The sequence below is a fragment of the Phasianus colchicus genome, chromosome 27, assembly GCF_987193195.1.
Source record: "Phasianus colchicus chromosome 27, bPhaCol1.hap1.1, whole genome shotgun sequence".
NCBI lineage: Eukaryota > Metazoa > Chordata > Aves > Galliformes > Phasianidae > Phasianus > Phasianus colchicus.
The window spans coordinates 4,346,192-4,367,614 of NC_143462.1; the positions used below are offsets into that span (position 1 = coordinate 4,346,192).

The 21,423-nt window shown below is 53.2% G+C and overlaps 1 protein-coding gene across 5 annotated transcripts in view; it reads right to left on the minus strand.

The window, feature by feature from the left end:
- PEBP4 (phosphatidylethanolamine binding protein 4) overlaps positions 1-19,933 on the minus strand; it is a 54,482-nt gene extending 34,549 nt beyond the window's left edge. For 2 of the 5 annotated variants that reach the window (XM_090125500.1, XM_031608027.2), the window contains exons 1-3: positions 15,918-16,057; positions 15,417-15,562; positions 14,479-14,611 (exon numbers count right to left, since the gene is read on the minus strand). In XM_090125500.1, coding sequence (XP_089981626.1) covers positions 14,479-14,611; positions 15,417-15,562; positions 15,918-16,022 — 384 coding nt within the window. In that variant the 5' untranslated portion in view covers positions 16,023-16,057. Of the gene's footprint in view, positions 1-14,478; positions 14,612-15,416; positions 15,563-15,917; positions 16,058-19,870 lie in introns of those variants that run through there. The other 3 variants (XM_090125501.1, XM_090125503.1, XM_090125502.1) reach the window with 3 other exon arrangements.
- Between the last annotated feature and the right edge of the window lie 1,490 nt (positions 19,934-21,423).

The following is a 21,423-nucleotide window of genomic DNA, read 5'->3' on the forward strand; positions in this document are numbered from 1 at the left end:
AAGAGCTGCTCAGCTCAGAACTTCCCTCCCTAGTAAAATATTTAATAATAAACTCACAACAGAAGCCAACTGTCTCTTGGATGTGGTTTTCACATGGAAGTTAATAGGATTTTTATTCCCATCCAAACTCTTTTTTTTTTTTTTTTTTTTTCCTTTCCATCTAATGTATGTTTTGTCCTAATATCTCCATCTTGTCACGCCAAATCAAACACAAACCCTATGGATGCAGCCTGGCCGGGAGCGACGAGTGCCCGTGTCACAGCGCATCCATCTCCAGCACGCCGACACCAGCCCCGATCGCTTTGTTAATCAATACCCCAAAGCTTTAAATAATATTTTAAGTGATAAAAACGTCCGCCTTAATGCGTTAATTTCCACGCTGCCTTATTGCTTTGAAATCCCTGAAAAAAAAAAAACAAAAAAAAAAACGGGAAGCTTAAACGAATCCTAGGAAAAGGAACAGTGCATCATTAACGCAGCCAGATCCGTATCGCAGCCTGCAGCAATTACCGGCCGGTGAAACACTGCAAGCTGTGAAGAGCTTTCATTACCAGGGGTGCTGCAGGTCGCTCACCTCTGTCCAATCTCACGCTAAAACAAGCATTTTCTGCACCGCGGATTCCAGCTTCATTTAAATCTGTAATTGCTTTGATTTGGGTACATATGGAGCGCGGGGACTTCATGACTGGGAAATCTATTAGGCAATAAGTCGCTGACTTTTAGGGAGCTGCAGCCTCGGTGTGTGGCCTGCTGCCACCCCAGTCAGCGAGGGGGGTGCATGGAAAATGGCATTTTTCCAAACCCAGAACAAATAGTTTTCTCTGCTTTTCCCCCTTATTTCCCAGGAGCGAGGATGCTCGCCCCTAAGGCACGGTGCTCACGTCGCAGTTCTCCCCTCTGCCATCCTGCGCACGGGAGGGCAAGCTTTGGGTACAGTTTCCCCCTCTTTACACACCAGGGGGCACAGGGTCTTCCCCTATCCTTGCTTCATTTACATTTCTTGTGCACATCCTAGCAATGGGCAGATCCACCCCACCAGCATTAGGAACGATCCTCAATTGATCAATCAGTGATTGATCAAGCTGCAATTAACACCTTTGTACAAATTCTGGGGCACATCCCAGCGCTGTGCATTGCACCGAGGGTGTGTTGCAGGAGCAGAAACAAAAGCCCCTGGGTTGGTACCCATCCCTGCACACGAATGCCTTCCAGGAGAGCATTAAACGATGCGATTAACATCTGTCACGTGTGCTCCACTCTCTATATCAGTCTCTCCCAGGGGAAAGAGCCGCACGTGCCGAGGAAGGGTTTGTTTTGGTGGGGTTGCATTAGGATTTTTTTCAAGAGCATGGTGCGGGGGTGAGGATTCATCCCACGTGCAAAGCACCCCAGTATAGGGATGGGGATGGGTGCTGGCACCCTGCAGCCAAACCCTTATTCCTCCCTCCCCAATAGCTCTGCACGTTTCCATCCATGCCCTCTCCACCCTGCTGCCATTGAGCAACAGCTGATGGCCAAGTGTGGCCCAGCCTGATCTGAGCCCCAAAAACAGCCCCAAATTCCTGCACAGAGCCGGTGCAGGTGTGGCGGGGCTGCTCCCATTCCTGGCAACGCTCAACACGGATTTCAACACCGGGTGGGGATGATGCAGTCGGGAATCCAACAGCGATGCTGAAACTCAGTGGGGATGTTTGTAGGAGAAAGGGGAACAGAGTGAAGCAGGACAGCTCAGGACTGACTGCATTTCAGCCAGGAATGGACACTGGAGGTGAGAGTAAAGCAGGAAAGATGTGGTGCGCACGGAGGAGTTTCATGCTTGGCACCCAAAACGCTCCCCAGTGGGATGCTGGTTTTGTAACACAACAGACACCAATTTTGGGGTGTTGGTGTTGGGCAGGATGCAGAGTGCTACCACAAAGCCAGGACCCTTCTAATTGATTTCTCTGTGTTGCCCCCTGGCTCTAATTGCAATACAAACATTTGGTGATGCGATTATCGCGCACACGCGGTGAAGGCGGCGGAGGGTTGGATCTCTTCGTGTGAGGGAAAGGGAGAAGAGCACAGATTTCAGGCGATAAAGCCCCGTTCAAGGTGGGCTTCTTTGTGGTGCTGCTTTTTTTCCTTCAGCTCAATATACTGAAAGAAAAATTCTGCCTTAAAGCAGCTCATCTGGGGGTGAAATAATCCACTCAACATTAGATTATCAACCAGCGTGCATTTGCATTAGAATAGGACAGCGGAGCTCCTGGGATGGAGCAAGATCCACATTGGGAGTCTGAGCTACAAAACATGCAAAATCAGCAGAAATAGGGGGGAAAAGAAAATTAAAATGAAAAACAGCGCCAAGATGAAAAGCTTCACACTCAGTGTCCCCAAGAGGGGTGACGCCGTCCCAGAGCCACCCAGTGGGGTGCAGGGCGGGTGCAGCTCCACGCTGCTCACCTTTCCTGCAGCTGTCAAAATGAAGCCGTTGCCGCGCTGCAAAAGTGACGGTGCCCTCGGGCTACAACGGGAGACATGGGCAAATTAATGAGGATGTGACAGAGTTTACGGGTCGGATTAGACTCCTCTCCCGTGTCCGCGCTCGGCACAAGGCTGGAAATTGATGGAGAAGAAGGGGAAGCAGAGGGTGAGGGACCGTGAGGGTTTTTGGGAGTGTGCGTGCTCACCAAAGGAGCAATCCTGTCCTTGTCACAAGCCATCAGCGCGCGGCGGACGAGCACGGAGCGCTCGGTCCCTGCGGGAGGAGAGGGGATGGATCCTCACCTCCCTGCAGAGCTGCAAACAGCCTCACGGCTCTCCTGCTCCATTTCCCCAGCTGGAAATAAAGAAATTCGATTTTCTATGATTCTACCACTTTCTGTTCTTTTTTCCCTAATGGGGAGCAACTCGTCTTCCCGTGGTTGGGCGAGGGGCACGGTGCATGCCCCACAGCAAAGGGTTCACTCTGCTTCTTGCAAGCAGCTCAAACACCGAGATGCATGGTACCAACACAAGCAACACAGTAGACCACCACCTTTGGAAATAGCCCAAAGCAGTCACTTCCAAAAATGCCCTTATGTCAGCCCCTATATAACTCAATAGCCAATACCCCTACATCAGCCCCTATATGACCCCACAGCCATCACTCCTACATCAGCCCCTGTATGACCCCACAGCCAGTACCTCCACATCAGCCCCTATATGATCCCACAACTTGTGCCCAAGCTGTGTCACCCCATTGGAGCAGCCCTTGGGATGTGTGAGGGTTTGAGGAGCCCAGCAGGGGCAGATCCCCCCACTCAGACCAACAGGGAGCGCAAAGCAATTCCAAAGCCACCCCTCGAGCCCAAACAGCGGCGCATTTTTGGGAGCTGCTCCAAGCTCCGCCGCTTAGGGCCCATCTCCAAATATCTCCCGACAAGTTTATTTATGGAAAAGCAAATCAGTCCAAGGTGTTCGCGGCTCAGGAATATTTCACGCCGATCGGGTGAGGGCGGATTTCTCCCTGATGCTGAGGACCCACTTGGCATGGGAACTCCAAACTGGTCAGACTGGCTCTTTAATTTAGCTCCTACCCATTCTGCTTAATGAATTGGGGCTGCGCGCTGATGTGAGTGGTAGAAATGCGTTGGAGGAGGAGGAGGAGGAGGAGGAGGAGGAGGAGGGGTGATGCTCGGAGCTCCCCCAGCCATCCCCATGGCACTCTGCCCAGCACCACAAACAGGGGCAGGAGCCCCACTAATGGACACCTGCCACCCAGTGGGGGCATTAACGCATCCCCCGTCACCTCTCCAAGCACGGCCAGGCCGTTACAAACAGCTTCACATCCCTGGAAGACGTCTCCGAGTCATGCACCGGGTTGGAAATGTCTCCCATTATAATTATGACTCATTCGTGACTCAGTGACATTTCTGAAATTAAAAAGCGTTCGCTCACCCGGCCCTTTGCTGCCCCACTTGGCCGCCGTGTGAGAACCAACAACTTGTTTTTTGTGCCATTTTCCCATACAAACAACCTCTGTCCCCATCACCCCGTGGTCCCCGGGGGCTCACCTTCACACCCCGAATCGGGATCTGAGCCCAACATGGTCTCATCCGAGCTGGGGACGCAGCGCTGACACACTTCTAATCTACAAAGGGCCAAATCCAGGGCAGGGAACGCCACACGTCGCAACCCCCAGTGGCACAATTATCCCTCCCCATCCCTTTTTGCAGCTCTGTTATTAAAGCACTAGATTTTACCGGCGGGGAGGCAGCACCAAAACCTCAACAAATCCCATAGGAAACCCAAAGCACTGCGTGAAGCTGGAGAAGATCTCGGGAACGCGCTGCCGGAGCTGGGATGGAAGCAGACCCGGAGCCACCCCCCTCTTTTTTCACTATTATGTCTGAGAAGCGCCGTCTCTCCGTTTTGACGATGATTTAATCGCTCGGCGATGAGGGCTGCCTGGCTGGGATGCAGCAAGCTTTGGGCAGCGCCAAGAGAACCGCGGGATCTAAAACGGGGAGGAAGCATCGGTAGCAGCGAGGCTGATTGACAGTGAATGAAATGAAGCGGCCAAATTTCATTGGCGTGGTTTGAAATCCCAGGACGATGCGGCGTGCTGATGGATCCTTTCCTAGGGTTGTGCCAGAGCTGGCGTTCGCCTTTCATCCCGATTCCATGTGCTGTTTGGAGGCTGTCACTTTTCGCACGTGTCGGTGGGGTTTTAATTGCGCCGTTCCCTCCTGGTGTGTCCCAGGGCTGAGATGGACGTGCAAAGCACAACAGCAGTGCGTTGCACCAGGAAATATCCCAGCATTGCTCTTCCAAACTCTGGACCTTTGCTGGGAAAATCGCAGCCACAGGGAAGCAATCATCACCATAGGGTGCCCTATAACTGCATGGGGCTCCGTCACCACATGGGTCTCCATCACTGTATGGGTCCCCTTCACCCTATGGGTCCCCATTGCTGTATGGGTCCCCACAACCATACGGGTCCCTAATGTCATATGGGTCCTCATCACCATGTGGGTCTCCATCACTGTATGCATCCCCATTACCATATAGATCTCCACCACCATATAAATCCCCATCACTCTTTGGTTCTCCATCATCACATGGGTCACCATTGCCACCCGGATGCCCATCACCTTATGGGTTCCCATCATCATACGGGTCCCCACCACCATATGGATCCCTATAACCACACGAACCCACACTGCCATATGGGTCCCTAACGTCATATGGGTCCTGATCACCATATGGGTCTCTGTCACCATATGGGTGTCACTACATGGGTGCCCACCACCATGTGGGTCCCCATCACCATAAGGGTCCCCTTCACCCATATGTGACCCCAAAATAGCAGCCGTCCATGTAGAATGAATTAAGGAATGGACAGATGCAGAGAAGTTTTTAAGAACGTTAACCTCACAAAATATGATATATAGATATATATATAACGTTTGATAAATAATTTGGGTGAAGAGGGAAGCAGCCTCACTTCACCCCATTGCCAGCATCAAAACCTTCACTTCTTTAGGGGAAGAAAAATAATTGCCAGGGCAGGAATGGGAGCATGGGGGAAGGAGAGCTCTAGAACCCAAAATAAAGGGAAAAAGGAAGGAGCAGAAAATTATTATTTCAATTACAATGAAAATGTATTTTATTAGAAAATGCGGATTCATCTTTGATACTCGATACCAAGAAAAGCAATATCCAGGACTGTAATACCCCATCTCCGTGCAGGGAGAGTGAGTTATTAAATCAGGAGATGAATGGCTCACGCCGCAGCTAACTGCTCCAGTTAAGAGAAAAACTGTTATAAACTTACTCTTTGCCCCAAAATGCATTCCTCCCCCCCTCCCCTCACCGATATGCCTCATCTCTATGGCTTTCAGGAGGGAATTTTTAATGGAAGTTTCTTTTTTTCTTTTAAAAAAGTGCATTTAGAGGTGGTTTCTTTTTTTTTTTTTTTTTCCCCCTCTTCTTCCCCCACCTTTAAGAAAACACACATAAGGAATAAAAATAACCCAGCTGCACACAGTTCAATTGTGGGGAAGTAGGGAGGATGTAAATGAAGGTGCATTCTTATGTATAGCAGCGCATCCCTCAGCCCCGCGGCAGGGCGACGCGCTCGGCGTCTCTGTTCTGCATGAATAAATATGTATAAAAATGGAATGCTGCAAAGGACTAAAACCCGATCACTGAGATAGCATTTCTCAGAGGCTGCGAGCGAACGCGAGCCACCGGCTTTTCTTCTTTTTCACTATTTATGTAAAGAAGCATTGAAATGATAATGCGGCGTTCCCCGCCCCGTGCAAGAGGATCGTGGGTCTTTCGGTGTGCAAGAAATTTGGATTGTAACGGCGTTGGTGGCACAGATGTGGGAGGTGGCAGAGGTGGGCATGGTGGCATCCAGTGGAACCAGATGCTGTGAGCTGGGGTTGTGTTGTCTTGTTGGATTTGGGGCAAAAAGGGCATGAAGTGGGGCACATTGGCACGGTGTGGAGCCAACCAGCATCAGGACTCTGGGCTCATCCCAATGAACTCAGAACATGGTGTTGCTTGGGACACAAGCGTTCCAACACATAGGGTTGGGATGGATGAGTAGGGTTGGGCTGGACGTGTAGGGTTGGCAATGGACACATAAGGTTGGGATGGATGAGTAGGGTTGGGCTGGACGTGTAGGGTTGGGATAGAGATGTAGGGTTGGGAAGGAACACATAAGGTTGGGATGGGTGTATAGGGTTGGGAATGGACGTGCAGGGTTAGGATGGACACGCAGGGTTGGGAGTGGACATACAGGGTGGGGATGGACACACAGGATAGGGAATGGCCACACAGGATTGGGAAAGATCTTCCAGGGCTTATTGACAGAGCGCACGCTGCAGATTGCTTTGGGATGCTGCAACCATCCCCATCCGACCTGCACAGACCTTTTGCCTCAAGTTCAGCACAACCTACCAAGAAATTCTTGGCTCTGATCACCACACGAATCAGACATGCTTTAAGCCTCCTTCTGACTCGATTACCCCAAACATGCCATCACCCAAAGCGCGCCGTTTAGACGGGTCCATCCCACAATCCCCAACCACAGCTCAGGAAGGGCAGCAGAGAGCAGGGCATGGCACAGCCACAACCCCTTCCCATAGGAATCCATCTCACCTCCCACCACCCCATGTGCCTTTTCCCTCCTTCACCCCCAGGTACGGGGGCCCCGATCCCTCCCGGCGTGGCGCTGGCTGCGTTACACAACCCTGCTCGGGAGATCCTACGTGGGCAGACGTGGGCTTTCCTCTGAATTGACAACAGCTCTCGCTGCAGCTCAGCAGAACATGAGCAGCTTACATAAACAGCTTCAGAGTTACCCTGCGTGTGGGCTGCACACCGAGGGGGGGTGGGGGGAAGGGGGAGCAGGAAGCCGGCTTCCCCCCCTCTCTCCCCCCCCCCCCCTTTTTTTTTTTCCCTCTAAAACAAACCAAACCCGAACAGCTCCTTGTGGGGGAACGGCAGCGCGCGAGAGAAATGACTCAAGTGTTTTGTAACTTGTCACATTCGAAGCTGCAATTTGGAGGCAGGAAGGAACAATCCAAAATAGTCTCCCCAACTCCAGCTTGTATAACCCAGATCCTCCAGCCCATTCCCTCTGTGGGGACGAGGGGGACATCGCTGCAGATTGGCAGCTGGATGCAGGCGGGCGGGCTCGGGGATGCTGCAGGGTGGGGAGCACAGGAAGAGCCCCCAAATTGGGAAGAATTACTCATCTGTGAGGATGGTTCCAGTGCTGGCAGGGAGGCACCGGGGAAGTTGTGCAGGGGAGGATGGGGAGGAGATGCTTTGGGGATTGGGGAGGAGATGTTCAGGGACTGGGAGGAGAGGCTCCAGGGGTTGGGGAGGAGATGCTTCAGGATTGGGGAGGGAATGCTTTGGGGACTGGATAGGAGATGCTCTGGGGAATGGGGATGGGATGCTCCAGGGATTGGGGAGAAGGTGCTCGGGGAATGGGGAGGCGAAGCCCCAAATACTGAGGAGGATGCTGGTGCTCAGAGTCCCACAGGAAGCTGGCACGTCCCAGGATGCCATCCCATGCTGGAGATATGCTCAGGTAGTGCATCCAGAGTGGCATAGCAGCAAAGAGCAGACGTCCCTGCACAGTGGGGCATCCCAATGGCTGCACAAAGGCACCAAGAGTCTCAGGTGCCAAAACTGCACCAAGAGAAGGCACGGTGCAGATGTACACATTTGTGCCCAGAGTTACCCAATGCAGCCAGAGATCAGCCCTCGCTCAAGCATTATTTCAGGCCCCTATAAATCCCAGTTCCAAGGCGTGAGTGTCCACAGGAGCCTGCCTCATGCTATAAACCCTCCCGCCCACCCAAAGCACCGCTAATTTCTTTTGAAAAAGCCAAGGCGGGTCCTCCGGGTGGCAGCAGGCTCAATAAAAGTGACACTGCTCCTCGGGGCTCATTGATCTGCCATCGATGGGGGTGACGTGCAGCCCCAGATGGGCTTTGGCACAGTTTGGGGCGGTGCTTCCCGAGGGGCTTCTCAAAAATTAAACGGGTGGGAAGATGAAGGGAGGGGGGAGCTTTGCTGCCCCTTTGCTCATGTCACCCCACTGCCCACACAGTGAAGGGAAAAGTAGAAGATGTTATTTGACCTGGGTTTGTTTTCTTTCAAAATGCAATGCTGTCGACTTTGCGATCCCCAAAAACTCTTCCACGCACCCAACGCATCCCTGCAGCTTTTGGATTAGCAAGCTGGAAAACCAAAGCTTCCCTACAACAGTAGGGTCGTGCCCATGCAACCAGTGAATTCCTGACTCCTCAATATGAGCACTGTTCGGGAGGTGCCCATCCCAACCCCACAGCGTGTCCCAGCGCAACGCACAGCCTCCAACTTTGACACCAACCCGAAAGATCCGACACAAAGCACTCATCTGTGGGAGCAACACAATTATCTCCCGGAGTTGAGCACTGACGGATAGAAGTTTTAATTACCAAACCTTTCCATCCTCCCCCACGTATGCAAAAAAGTGTATTTTCTGGCGTGTTTATTTAATAATAAAATATGACAAAATTATATGTTTAGCAGGATAAGCGCACACAGCGTGTGGAAAGCACACGAGGAGATGAAGCGGGTTTTGTCACCGGAGCTGAAAACACACACGCCGATCTCTGTGGCTCCGTGTCGTTTGGCCATGGGTTGCAGTGGCATTTCCTCCCTTTGTAGATTGACATGCACGTGTCCCCATCACTCGATTCAGCCAAAGAGAAGAGCGGGCGCCTTAATCGCCATGGACAGGGCCAAAGGGTGCCCCTGTCACCCATCAGTATCATTTAGGGCTTGGGAAGCACCCAACTCCTATAGGGGATGCCAATCAGTGCTCTGTGCTCATATCAGCCTTCATTTCATCCAGTCCCCAACACCGTTGTCTCCTTCATGCACCCACACTGTGCTGTAACAGCATCTGATGGAGCCGGGTCCCCAACGCCGGACTGCACTCAACACCATCACACAGCCCCGAAATCAGAGCAGAGATCTCCAGGGACACATCACAGCCCCATACGATGCACCCAACCCCTACACCATCACCTTGAGCCCCCTCCTCCCTACAGCCCACAGCCTAACGCTGCCGTGGGAGCGTTCCCCCCTTGGAAATTTCGCAGCCAACCTGCTAATGAGTCTTTGTGAACCTTGTGCCTTCTTACCTCTAATTGTACAGCCTGCTAGGATTTGAGCTCTGTGGACAGCCTCACATTTGGTTTAGAATTATAGGCTGAGTGGCTGTTCTCTCCTATTATTGTGCTGTCAATCTTGTATTAGCACATTATAATATGGTACACTGAATGCATCTGTTCTGTATATCACAAGTCCTAATTGTCATTTGTTGAATCACTTTGTCTTATATGATTGTTAAGCAATTATTTCATCCAAAGCGGCTTAAACTTTGATTACTGTATAGTGTTTACGGGGATCAAAGTAAAATCATCGGCTGCTTCAAACATTTTGCAGCTGAAACAGGCACAAGTGTCTGTCCTAGACACGCACGGATGCCAATACATAAGCAATGAGGAGCGTGGATTTGATGACCTGGAGGTTCTTGCCATCGCTATTTGTCCGGGGCAGATAAACGTCCAGCAAACGTGTAGGTAATGAACCAGATGCAAAGTGACGTTTCTGCCAGGATCACTCATGGAGAGACACTCTCATGGCGTGGCACCAGCTGTCCCCCATGGTGGGGCCGGGTGCTGAGCACCAACCCACCCGTTACACCAAGGGTGCCCTGTTGAAGAGCCCCACAAAACACAGAGGGAGGAGAGCAGCGTTTTGCTCGGGGATGCGCAGCAGCGGTTGCATCCTCAACCTGGAATCTGTAGCTCAGGTCAATGGAGGACAGAGTGGAGCAACACAGTTCTGCTTTTCCTCCAGCTCGGAGAGGCACTCTGCTTGCTCGCAGGCTTTGCCCCACCGCAGCACAGCCCTCTGAAGTCGGGGTGATGGGATGCTCAGGCGCCGTCGCGGGGCATGGGAACCCAAAGCAGGGCAGGAGGGAGGGGTTGGCACCAAGGGCTTGGGTAATTCCATATCTGGCTGACAGCGTGGGGAAGGAATGCGAGCCCATTGTTGTTTTTTTTTTAAGTAGCCTGGACAGAATCGAGAGAAAAACGCTGGTGGCTCCTCAACCCCAGATGGTGCCACGAGCCAGCGAGGATGCAAAAACTGTCAAGAAAAATTCTGCTTAAAAACGTCTTCTTTAATGAGAGTTGAATTGAACCTGAGTGCCGCTCCGAAGCCCCTCGCCCAGCCAGCTGCAAATCACTGCTTGACACAACTAGAGCACGGCCCCACCAAGAGATTGAGCAGATCCTCTCCTCCCTTTGTTAAAGGCTAATGAATTTACCCATAGAAGTAATTTTCCAAATAATGGGCTGCGGACCCTAGAGCACAGAAATATTTATAAATCAGAGCTGCCTCCAGATGTTCACAAAAGGAGGAGGGGGACAGAAAGGGACGTGGCTGCAGCTCTGGTCCCAAAGCAGCACAGCTCTGTGCAAGTTGTCCTGTGTGTAGCCATGAGCACATCACCCTTAGCTCATGACTTCCAACTCATTCTGCTATGGAAGGGGCTTTTAAAGAATAAGATACGATGGAAGTTCTAAGAGGTGGAGATCTCTTGGTTCGCAGCTTTGCCTGCAGAAAGTTTGCAGATGCGCAAGACTGATGGGACAGGCTTGGGGAGAAAAGGGTTGTTGCAAAAAACTCAAGTTTCAGAAGTTCTGTTGGAATAGGAACCACAAGAAAAGCATTTCATTTCTAAGTTGGCCAAAAGCGACGATGCTGAGAGCCTTCATAACCCAACAAAGTGGATTTGTTTGACCTCAGACCAATGGGAGAAGAGTTCATAGGATCATTATGGTCGGAAAAGACCTCCAAAATCCCAAGCCCAACCCATCCCCATTAACCATGTCCCTCAGTGCCACATCCCACAGCTTCTGATGGTGATCCCACCACCTCCCTGGACACCCCATGCCAAAATCCTACCACTCTTCCAGAGAACATCTTCCTAATATCCAACCTGAGCTAACCCAGACGAGTGCTCCCAACCATGAAGTTGTGCCCAACTCCATTTCAGTCACCGCTCTCCCAGCACGATGCTGCCCTGCCCTTCCCCACACCGAGCCCCAAGTAAACCTAAGGAAGTCATCAACCACGGCAATGAGCACAGATCAGGACGAGCAGGTAACAGGTAGCACAGTAAAAACGCAACTTACGAGCATCGCCGCGGGTAAATTGCCTTTTAACAAGCAGACAACTTCTATCAATAGCATCTACCGTATGTTTTTATAAAGTGCAGAAATATGTTTTTAAAAGGCCAGTAAATAAAGTTCCTATCGATTTGATCTCAAGTGTAATCTGTTTTTCTGTCTGCCACCAAGAGTGGTAATAAAAGAGAATCATGTAATATGGCGTGCTGGTTAATGCGGCCATACATCACGGCCGGGGCCGTGCGCTCCGCTGCGATCTATCATTTTCTATTGGGATTGCTTAGCTGCAGAATTTATAAACTTGCCCCCAAATTGGTGCGACGTCCAATTTTCTTTTCCAATTTATTTTTGGTTGAGCGAAGCAATATTGAGGCGGGACGAGGAGGGCGCATTTCCCATCTCTCCAGATGTTGGGCTTCGGGATGCGTCGCCCCTCCACCAGCAGATGCTTCGTAACCACGGCCAGCACTCAGTCCCAGCTGCATGGCACGGAGCAACAAGGCTGATGCTCACTGCTTTGCTCACTGCACCAGGTGAGAACCCTCAGCACCCACCTGCAGGACAGATGCAGGGTGGTTGAGCCTTTCAACTCTACGCCAGCGCTGAAGCACAGTGGGATAAACACGGCGCGATGTGACCCAGAGTAAGGATGGGCAAAGTCCTGTCCTCCCCATCAGAAAACATAAACACACTCTGCAGGGGGATCATTCTTGTGGTTGTTTTTCTTGACAAAACAAAGCGTTCCAAGGGAAGCAGACACTTCCTACGCGAGTTCTCATACCCCAAACCCAGCTTCTCTGCTGCTAATTTTGATGGAACAAGCAAACGAGCTCAGCCGTCCCATTACACCCATCCAGCGCCCATCAGGACCCTCAGTGCTGAGCAGCCCCACATGCAAAGCGAGGTTTCCCTGTTTCCCTTCCTTATAACTAAAAAAAAAAGAAAAAGAGAAAATAAATAAATCAAGTTTTCTGGCCTTAGAAATCCCATCATAGGCACAAAAAGCAAAACTCTCTTGTGCGTGCCTTGGATTCGGTGTGGTGGAGTCATGCCTCAGTTCTCCCAGTTCTGGGTGGAATTTTGGGGGGAAAAGATTCATGCTGGAGGTGGTTTGAGGGAAAGAGCATCTTCACAGCTCCAGGAGCAGGGAAACGTTTAGGTGGTCATTATTTGTGTTCTCATAGAGAAACACCAAAGCATTTCACCCAAAGGATTTCAGCAACAATGTGTGGGAGACAATACAAAACCACCCAACCCCTCACCCCAAATTAACCCCCTGTTAATTGCATCTCCATGGTGCAAAACACACCGAGCTGGGGCTGCGTTGGGCTGGGGGAGGGCAGAATGAAAGCAAAGCAAAGGAAGAAGCAGGGGCTGTGTCCTCAGATGACACCCAAATGCAATGCGCTTGGAAGGGATCGAGCTCCAAACTCTTGCAAGGCAGCACACAAGTGGTGGGTGGCTCTGTGCATAGCATCCTCTGCCAGTTCTGGGCCTTTTTCTTTCTTCCTTTCTTTCTTTCTTTCTTTCTTTCTTTCTTTCTTTCCTTCTTCCTTTCCTTCCTTCCTTCCTTCCTTCCTTCCTTCCTTCCTTCCTTCCTTCCTTCCTTCCTTCCTTCCTTCCTTCCTTCCTTCCTTCCTTCCTTCCTTCCTTCCTTCCTTCCTTCTTCCTTTCCTTCCTTCCTTCCTTCCTTCCTTCCTTCCTTCCTTCCTTCCTTCCTTCCTTCCTTCCTTCCTTCCTTCCTTCCTTCCTTCCTTCCTTCCTTCCTTCCTTCCTTCCTTCCTTCCTTCCTTCCTTCCTCCCTTCCTTCCTCCCTTCCTTCCTCCCTTCCTTCCTCCCTTCCTTCCTCCCTTCCTTCCTCCCTTCCTTCCTCCCTCCCTTCCTCCCTCCCTTCCTCCCTCCCTTCCTCCCTCCCTTCCTCCCTTCCTTCCTCCCTTCCTTCCTCCCTTCCTTCCTCCCTTCCTTCCTTCCTCCCTTCCCATTTTTATTTTCTTTGAATAATCAGACATCCTTAAGAAAAAGTTACGCTCCATTCCATGCGATCGACTTTGGGAAGAGACTTTTTGGATGCCGACGAAGCAGATGGAAGAACTGATTCCTGTCCCTTTGAGATGCGCAGCGAGTTCCGTGCCCCCTACAGCTGTTGGAGCAGCTGTCGGGACGCCAACAGGGCGCGCTGGGACACCAACTTGGGGACGAACCCCAGCAAGATGATGCCACCAACCCTCAGGTTACCGCCCCATTGGGGTCCCCGAGGGGGTGACCCCAAGAAGACAAATCCTATCGTAGCACACAGAGCTGGGCAGTGGTCCCCTCCCCAATGCGGGGTGCAGCCCCCAGGGGTGCCCACCCCGACAGCGCTCGGCTCGAAGTTCAATGGTGCCATCTGCTGGCATCGCTCGAATGCAACGGCAGCGCTTCCTCCGCCCCATCGGGACGCGTCAACGCCAGCATCGGCCCCGGCTCACACCGCACTCCTGAACCCGGCTGTGTGGGAATGGAAACACCCAACCAGAGCTGCCTCTGCGTTCAAAAAGCTCGAAAATATTTGTATATTTACTGCTTTTTTTTTCTCTTGGGTTTGCCAACCCCAAACCCGAACACCGAAGCAATGGAGAAGAGTGGGAATAAGCATAAAATCATCCCGGTTTCGTGCAAAATGTTAATAATAAAAAGCAGCAAGCACAACCTGAGCGATGATAGCATTATAGGACAGCAATGGCAGGACCCACACGGCACTCACCTTTTTGGCCTGAGGGTAGAGGACCTGGGGGCTGCCCCACTCCCTGCTGATGCGCCAACGGGACTCGTGGCAAGTGGGGATGTAGGTGCAGCCCACATCACCCAGCTCTGGGTAGATGACTTCTAAGTTGCCTCTGGGGAGAGAAATAGGGGAAAGAATGGGTCAGGTGGGAAGGGGGGTTGGTTCAGCATGAGGCAGGAGGTGTGGGATGCAACCTGCCACCACGGACAGCTTGTTGTGCAGCCTCCCATGCTCTAAGCACGGGGTTTGCTTCTTTTCCTCATCCCCCCCCCCCCCTTCCCAGCAGCAATAATTGAGCTCTGAATGCTCAGGATGGCTCAGATTATTTTCAGGAGCTTCCAAAGCCTTAAAATCGTGGGCCCATATGGCTGAATTCAAAGATTGAAGACAGGGAGCAAAGCCATCCCTGCTTCCTGTTGGGCTCTGAGCTGCTTCTCCCTCCCATGATAGGTAAGCAGAGCTGAGCATCAGGTGGGTTTTGGACACAGACAGTGCAATAACAGGTCAGATACCCCCAGCTCAGCCTTGGAACAATTTCCCTTTCCCACACAGCACAGGAACAGGGTGCCTTGAGGCCCTGACAGGAGGGGCTCTTGAATCTGCATCCCCAAAGGCTGCCAAGCAGCATGGGGCTGACCCTACAGAGGCCAGGAGTCCAAAGCGAGGTGCCTCCACTCTGCTTGCACTCATCCACAACCTTCTATATCAGTCACATCCCATCCCAGAAGCATTTTGGAGGCAGCAATAAGGAGGTACATAACTCAGAAACCCCCAAAGGAAGGGATACGCACATCTCATGCAAGCAGATTCCTGGCAGTGGGAAGGACAGCAACGGGTATTGATAGCCTTGGGGGGGAGGATGCTGGAAATGGCTGCCCCATGGGCTGGGGGAGGTGCTTTGGGAGGGGATTGCTCACCTGCAGAACTCGCTGTCCTTGCCGCTGAGGCTCTGGAAGGAGCAGATGTGTGAGGGTTCATCCGGCCACAGCGCCTGAGCCCTCTGGGCAGCGATCCCCGGCAGGAGAGCAGCCAGCAGCACCGCAGCCAGCAGCCCCATGCTGCCCTGAGCAAACAAAGGACGTGGTCAGCCCCACCAGGACGCGGCACCACGCTGTGGCTCAGCTCAGTCCCCCCTTGCTCCCCTATGAGCTGTTTTTCTGATTTCTACTAATTCCACATCAGTGATGCCCGGCACAGACTGCGCCGCTGGGGACTCCGTGCACAGGAACCCGCTGTCATCCCCACCTGGAGGCTGCCACCACTGTGTCACAGGGAAGGAACAGAGCCCCAGTGCCCTTCCTACAAAGAGGCTTGGCCCAGCCCTGAGCCTGGGGAGGGTCAGGTTAGAGGATCTGCACCCCACAGCCCTCCCCATAACCCCCACAGCATCCCCAAGGACCCCACAGCTCAGCACTCACCCGTGGGCACCGAGGATGGAGCAGCAGCTCCGTGGTTACCGTGGAGATGGGAGGGATGCAGGGGTTGGAACTGGGGGTGGGACAGCATAGGAAGGAGCAGCTCATCCCATAAAGACCCCCAAAGCATCACAAAAACCAGCAGTGGGTTCCAACCCCCCAACCCCATGACGACTGTACCCACATCACCTCACCTGGCCCCAAATCCCCAAGCTCTCCCCGGCCCAACAAAAAGGATGTGACCCGACTTTCCCCATCACCCAAATCATTTAGGATGAGGCAAAACAAATACAAACCCACTGTCAGTTGGGAGCGGGTGTTACAGCACAGTCATTACATAACGAAGCGGCCGCACGCAGAGTGAGCACAAGTACAGCACCACCATCATTATGGACAGATAAAAAGCACCAGGCTCAACTAATTAGAAGCAGTAATGGATGGGGAATGACCCAGAGGTTTAGGGGCTAATAGCTGTAGGAAGAAAGCAGAACAAACGTCTGCTCTGCAGCTCTGTCCTGGATTGCTGCAGGCACAGACATGGATGCAGACAGCTTCGGTTGGAAGGAAGCAATGGCAAAGCATCAGATTTTGGTATTTCACCTGGAGAACCACAAAATCAGCACTCAGGGCACGAGGAGCAGTGCTGCTTCATTGCAAACTGGTCTGCAGCAGTTCCATGGGGAAACCCAAAGGTCAGCACAAGGCAGGCGGGATGCACCCCGAGCAGCCAGATAGGGGCATCCACATGGGCATTCATCAGCTGGGGGGCAGAGAGCCCCCCTGGAGCCTCAGTGCACAGCAGCATCAGCAGAAAAGGGTTTGCTGATCGCTGAGGAGCAAAGAGCTCTCCAGGGATGCTCTGCAAGAACACCCCAGGGAGCAGCAACCTCTCGCAGCAGATAAACGCGGCTCTCTCTCTACAAAGCTATTTGCAGAGTAATTACAGAGATCCTATTTCTCCAGCTCGGGAGCTGCAGAGCCAGCAGGAAGCCCCTACGGAACAGCCCTATGTCAGCAGGCAATAAAACACACGGGGACACCACGGTGTCAGAGCAGCTCCCACGAGACCGCAGGGCCCTGGCAGCAAGGAGCCAACACGTGCCAGCAGTTTGCACCACTCTACCACCCCTCAGAACATCCTCCTCCGTGGGAAAGCACGCGCCAGGTCGGGCCCTGAGCACAGCACCAGGATGTGTGTGTGCTGCACATCGCAGCTCCTGACTCAGCAGCGCAGGGTGCCAGGAATGCTGTCCTTCCTGCTGCTGGGAAGCTGCTGGCACGCGGCTGTCGGGCTGCATCCACTGCCTGCACCCCAACGGGCTGCTTCATCCCATGCAATGGCATTGATGGAAGCCCTTTCTCGCCGAGGCTTTGCTCTGATGCTTGTGCAAAGGTTTCCGTGTGGTGTGAGCAAAAGCTTGCTTGTGCAATGAGTGGTGCTCCTTGCACGTGCAGCAAGCTTTTCAGCACTTCGGTGAATGCAAATCAGCTGCTGCAGGAAGAGCTGGGCTGGATTTCTGCCTCAGTTTCCCCACGGAGGGCATTGGTGACACTCATTTAGCGCTGTCCTGGGGGCAGCTCCAATTCCTACAGTCAGAAATTGGTTCTGCTACTCAGGGGGACTGCATGGAGGTGACAGAAGTAGGGAAATCCCCTCCATTGTGCAGGAAGATCCTTTCTCAGCCTTTTTCATGGCCATCAGAGGAAGCAGAAAGCCACATCCTGGCCCCCAGTGCACCTCCGCCGTGCCCTGCCCACACTGCAGGTCTTATCTCTCTTCCTAAGGATTACCCAAAGCCAACGCCCCATTCCAGCCCCACAGATGTGGCCATAGGGCTGCCCCACTTTGCTCCCACCAACCCACTTGCAGTGCTTTGTGTGCAGCACAAAGGCTCTGTGTAAGGGTTGGGAGGGTTTAGGGTTTCTGATGGTAGAAAACCTCCCCTGAGCGAGTTCAACAGCTGAACCCATGGTTTGGGTCACTGCAGCCTTCACAGGAATCTTTATGGGATCGTGGGGTGGACACAGAGTCCTGTGAGGTTGCACGCTGCTTTTTGTGCTCTGAAGCTGCAAGCAGTTTGCTGTGCTCTGTGCATCCCAAGAGGGCACAGTGCAGTGCAAACCGAGCAGCAGAGCACACCCACAGCCAACACTTCTGCATCAGCAGAGCAGCACAGGAGCAGCACAGCACAGGAGCCAAGGGGTGCAGCCCCACAGCCTGGCATCAGCCCATGGAGCTGCAGCGCTGCTCCCATTGCACGGCCTCAGCTCTGCAGCAGGAGCACATTCCTCCCCTGCAGCACCCCATGTTGCTCCAAGCCCATGCATGGCTGCTCTTCCTGGCTCACTTGCATGATGCATAAACCAGCACTGCTTTCACAGTGGGTTTTGCAAGCGAGATGCATGACTTGAGGGGGGGTCACTCACCTCTCCACCCCATCCAGAGCACAAGCATGCTCACCCCATCCCCAAGCTCCTCTCCAGTAGCCAAAGCACGTTTTGGGTAGGATGCACCACACGCAGCTATGTTTGCAGTAGGAGGTCACCTTGGTGGCAGCAGCCCCACATTTGCACACCAGCTCCCTTTGCAGCACCTGGCAGAGCCCTTGTGACTGCACTGAGCTGCAGCTCTTTCCATGGAAGAGGGCTTCTATTTCGGGAAGAACGTTTGCATTTGACCTATATTAAGTGCATGCATTTGGCAGTCGCAAGGCAGGAGCTCATTCCCCTGCACCAGCAGCTCTGCAGCTGCACCAGCAGCGTGGATCCTCGTGCAACCAGCTTGCACCACCACTTGCACGCTCCATTCTGCTGCAACCCACCCGGCGCAGTTCCATGCTTCAGGCTCAGCCTTTTGCACTCAGGATGAAGGGAAAATTGCTGCTTTAAGCAGCACGCCAGCAATATATATATATATGTATGTATTGTGCAACCCTCAGGTTGTGGCTCCCACCCACACTCCTACGGGACTTTGCGTGGGCCACCGAGGTGTCACCTGTCCCCAGCTGGGTGTTTTCACCCCTCTGCCCTCCCCGCACGTCTCTTTGGCACTGCACCTTCGCAGGAAGGGGGAGGTGTGTCCTAATGCCTCGTGGGTGCCCTAATGGTGATTACAGCCCTGAAGGGATGACAGTAAACCCAAACACGAGGCGCTGCTGGGTGATGCTCGTGGGAAAGCCCTGAGGCTGAGGGGTGATGGGGTGAGGAAGGAGCAGCCCTGACTCAGCCAGGGTGGGGGGGAACCCTCCAAATGTCTGCTCCCCATGCAAAGGGACCTGCACGGAATTTAGGGCAGCCAGGCAGGGACAGCTATAAATATCCCCATTTCAGATTCAGCTGTGTGCAGCTCTTCAGCCCCCCAGCTTGTTTGCTCTCTGTGGCCCAAAGAGAAGGGGAGCACAGCCTGGATGTAGGGTTTGAGCCACCCCCTCTTTGTCTGTGGTCTGTGAGCAGATAAGTTACAGGGGTCCCAACCCCCAGAGGAGACACAATTAACCTTTGCATCAATAGACTCAAACTGCACCAAATCGGCTCAACCCTTCCTCAGGCAGCTTCAACCTGGCTGCCACTGGGGTTCACGCTGGTTTGGTGGGCACAGCTATGGGTCTTCCCTAGGGAAATGCTCCAGGACATCCCCAAAACCAGTGTTGGGTACCCACAATCCTGACAGCCCCCCAGTTCTTCCCAGCTCCCTGCTTCCCAACCGTTTGCTCCCTTCTCAGCAAACAGCCCCCAAACCCGCTGCCATCCCCACCCAAATCCACGCTGCTGGACCCGATGTGTACTGCCATGAACCCACCCCAACCCCTTCCAGCACAGCACCAGGCTCTCAGCACCATTACCGCACAGTGACCGCAATTTACTGCTATCAGGGTGCACAGAACCCCTGCACCTGCCCCACCACACGAGGGAAAGCCGCCTGCTGCCCCAAACCCCCCTGCCCTCCTCCCACCTACCGCTCTGTGTCCCGCTGTGTGTCTGCTCCCAGAGCCTGGCACAGCCCCAGCCCCGCTGCCCGGCCCCTTGGCAGCACTGACCCCAGGGCTGTGCCAGCACAGCACCACCTGGGGCATCCTGCAGAGGCTGGAACCCCACAGAACCAGCCCCAGAACAGCTGGAACGCAAGCAAACCCTATAGATCACACATTATCCAGCCCTATGCAGGGCTCAGTGACCCAGCAGCACTCCAGGAGTGCAAAACTCCATGCTGGGTCACCCCTATCCCCTCCTCCTGCCCCTCTGTGTGCCCCACACAACCTGCAGCCCATCGCTCCATTAGCTCCCTGCTTTCCCATTGATTCACCAGCTGGTCCCACTGACTCAGCCCTGCTGGCTGTGGTCATTTCCCTGCTCCTGAGGTTCCCATTGACTCACCAGCACTTCTCCCAAGCTCACCCTTTCCATTCCCATCCTGTCACCCTTGGGCATTTATCACACCCCAGCCAGGTCCACGCCTCCCTTCTGCCCAGCACTGCACCATCAACACCACCGAGAGCATCCCCACCATCACCCCCATCCAAACCCTTGGATTTGGGCACAAAGGCTGCAGGGAGAGCTTGGGGGGGCAAAGCGTTGCCCACATCTCTCACCCTGAGCACCATCTGCAGTGCTATCTTTGCAGGAATGGCATGCACTTTGCAGAAGGAGCATGCACTTTGCAGAGATGGCATGCACAGCACAAAGCTTGTGTCCACTCAATGTCTCTAACGTATTCCTCCACGCATTTCTCCACCTATGCGCTCCAACTTCAACACAGAAACTTAGGAATGAGGTCGAGGAACCATTAGGAGTGTTGGGGAATGGGAAAGTTTGCATTTTTCTCTTTGCTTTTGCTTTCAGGGAGCCGTGCAAGCGCAGGTCCTGGCGTGCACCGTGCATCGGCGCACCCAGAGAGTGGAAAATTCCTGCCCGGTGCTGAGCACGGATTGTGGTCCAACAGGTTTGTTCGAGCGCCGGCCCCTCCGGTTGTGTCAGTGCAAAAAAAAAAAAAAAAACTCATCCCTGGGGCATTCGTTGGGATCACATGGGTGAGGATATAAAAATGATCCCTATCGGGACGGGGCAGCTCGCTGCTGGGAGAGCCGGGGCACAGCCACCAGCGCCTGGACGCATACAGGTAACTGCTGTCCATCTGTCTGCCCGTCCATCTATCTGTCCACCTGTCCATCTGTCTGTCCACCCATCCATCTCTCTGTCCATCCGTCCATCTGCCTGTCCATCCAAGCTTGGCTCCAATAGGGGTGATAAGTCTTGGCCAACCCAACGGGTTTTCTCCGTTCTTTGGGGACGGCACAGCGGGGTTGGAGATGGGTGGGTGGGCTGGGGCGAGTGGTGGAGGTTGTGGGTGGGTTTGGAGCCTCCCTACTCTCCTGCATCCCTGCTGCGGAGCTCTGTGACCCCAGGAGTTTGCTTCAGTGGTGCTTTGTAGCACCTCTTTTCCTCATCCTATGGTCTCCATTTTATGGTCTCCATCTCATGGTCTTCATTTTATGGACTTCATCTCATGGTG